The following is a 2,532-nucleotide window of genomic DNA, read 5'->3' as shown; positions in this document are numbered from 1 at the left end:
CAAGACTATGGTCCTTAGTCACTGTTCAGGTCTAGAATTGAACTCCCGCCTATGGCTCCAAATGTTAGTCAAGCAACAGACAAGTCTACAAGGGGAAGAATAATACAAATGAGGGACTCACACCTTAGAGTAATCAGCTATTTGAGATCAAAGGGGCAGCATCTACCTAAGGATAAAGTTCAGGAGGGCTAGGAAAGGAGGAGGAATAAAAATAGGAGACAAATGGAGGGAGTGGATAAGTAGTGGTAAATCGAGGGGACTGCAATAAATTGGATGAAACAATATGCATTGAAACTGTTGAATGTCAAACTGATAATCTACTAGCCCAGAGTTCCCTCCCTCTTTCACATCCATGATAAATAAAGAAAATGTTTTACAGTTGTCAGGCTTGCTGGAATGGATGGTATTACCAGAGACGGCCAGCACCTCAGCTTTCCTAAAATCCATTGGCCCCAGTACAGAGTGTTAAACTGTGATCCAAGAGAATGAGAAAAGAGTCTGTGTGGAATATTAAAAGTACCATTGGTCAATAAAACGCATCGCACTATTTTGAATAAGAAGAATTCATAGAAAGAAAAAGTTCAAATAGAAAGTAAAAGTTGAAATAAAAAGAACTGAATCTGGTTATACATACAAAACAGGAAGACTCCTTTCTAAATTATGAGAGGTATTTTGTAGAGGTTTTATGTTAAAAAATGTTCTCACTCGTTCATTGAACTGACTGCACCCTCCCTGTAACACAGACTCTACCCAGTTGTAGGCTTTGTCGACAACAGTACCTGTAATAATTCTTGACACTTTCCAGACTCGGAATGTTAAATGCATCTGTATTGAAAAAGAAAGGCAAAAAAAAATAAAAAAGAAAGTCAAACATGTGACTACATGGTAGGGCGGGGAGGGGATAACAGCTCTTTCTATAAAACTTTAAATGATAGAATGCCAATCAATTAAATTGATAATTTTGAAAATGAAAATTCAAGTTATTTGGAAACATATTTAAGAAACTTCATACCCTAGAGAGAAATGGGTACTTTGAATTATGTACTATTTGAAATAAATCAACTTGAAATTTTAAGATTGGACTGTTGTTTTTAGTCTTGTTTTAATCATGTAATTCTGGAACTCTAGAAGCCAGCAAGGAGTAGATTCAGGTCAAGTGCTTCTAAACAGCATGTTGTTTAGATAACAGGGACAAAGCCCATGTCTTCTTAACTCTTTGAAAGATTCAGTGGAAAAGGAGTTAAATGATGGGAAGTGGTAAGGTTAAGGACATGATAGGGCACTTATCTAGCAATATAATAATGTCAGAGCTTGACTGTCTAGATTCAATAGCTAAAATTGTTTATCACCTTTGATTGCCAAAAACCACTGCATTTTCAATAACCTTAGAGAATAAATTTTAAATGAAATTCAGGCCAAAGAAATATTAACACGTATGAAGTCCTCTTGCTAAATAATAGAATAACTCTGGGTTGTAGTTAAATTTTAGTTCCCTCTCCTTCCTTAATATATAAACACATATCATAATCATTTATGCCTATATAAGTCAATTACTTATTACTATGAATGCCAAGAGACATCCAAAATAGTTGACCACTGGTTTTCTTGATATTATTTGAAATAAAGAAGTCTGTATCTTGGCTTGCAAGTTTCTTTTAATATACACATATTTGTTGCAAAAGAATTTGACCTCTACTACTAATTAGGATCAAGAAAAAAAAGGGAAATGTAAATGGACCAAAGGAAATTGCTGGCGGGATACTCTATTTTTAACTTTCTTAGCTGCTTACAACTGTTTACAAAGAAATTATTTTCTGACCAAGCTGCGTATTTCACTTGGTAGAATTATCATTTAAAAATGGTTGCTTAAAAAAAATGAAACCAAAAAAAAAAAGTCATCAGTAATGAATAACCAGAGAATTTTACTAACTAATGAAAAGAAAAGCCAACATTCATCAATCAAATCGACCATCGGGACTCAGAGAATTTTGGGGGGTTTTTTGAGAAGAGTTCTTTCCTCGCTAAAACAACAAAGACAATCTCCAAAAAAATTGTAAAATGATCCTTTGCTCTGCACATGCAGACTGGATTTGGGGCAGTTTTGATCACTTTTAAAATTGACAAAAAGCAAAATGCACTCTGTGCTGTGCCATTCTGTGGCTGTGGCAAGGACTTACGTAACCACCAGCAGAATGAAGAGACAAAACCATTCAGCACCCCCCAAAGTCCATCATGGCGCTTCCCTGCAGTCAACTCCTCCTCCCACCCCCACTCTTGAAAACCACCGGTCTATTCTCTGCCTACAGTTTGGCCTTTTCCAGAAAGTCATGATCAATGGAATCATGCCATAGACTTTGGGGTTGGTTTCTTTCCCACAGCAAAATGTACAGAAATGCATGGTTTTCTTTGCTTTGTTTTGTTTTTTTATCCACCTAAATTTTATGTAACAATACATTTGCCATTTCAACATCTTTATATGTGCAATTTGGAGCCTTGATGGGGCGTGGTGGTTACATGTTGGGCTGTGATCCA

General features: G+C 36.0%; 1 protein-coding gene across 1 annotated transcript in view; it reads right to left on the bottom strand.

Moving 5' to 3' along the window:
- Positions 1–2,532, bottom strand: part of TMEM62 (transmembrane protein 62) — a gene marked incomplete at its 5' end in the record, with an annotated part of 49,836 nt that overhangs the window by 44,735 nt on the left and 2,569 nt on the right. The window contains one exon of the mRNA XM_045286457.1: positions 780–825. Coding sequence (XP_045142392.1) covers positions 780–825 — 46 coding nt within the window. The remainder of the gene's footprint in view (positions 1–779; positions 826–2,532) is intronic.

The sequence above is a fragment of the Echinops telfairi genome, unplaced genomic scaffold (assembly GCF_000313985.2).
Source record: "Echinops telfairi isolate 266 unplaced genomic scaffold, ASM31398v2 ScPeMD7_8;HRSCAF=38, whole genome shotgun sequence".
In the NCBI taxonomy this organism is placed as follows: Eukaryota; Metazoa; Chordata; class Mammalia; order Afrosoricida; family Tenrecidae; genus Echinops; species Echinops telfairi.
This window is presented reverse-complemented; position numbering and strand designations above follow the sequence as displayed.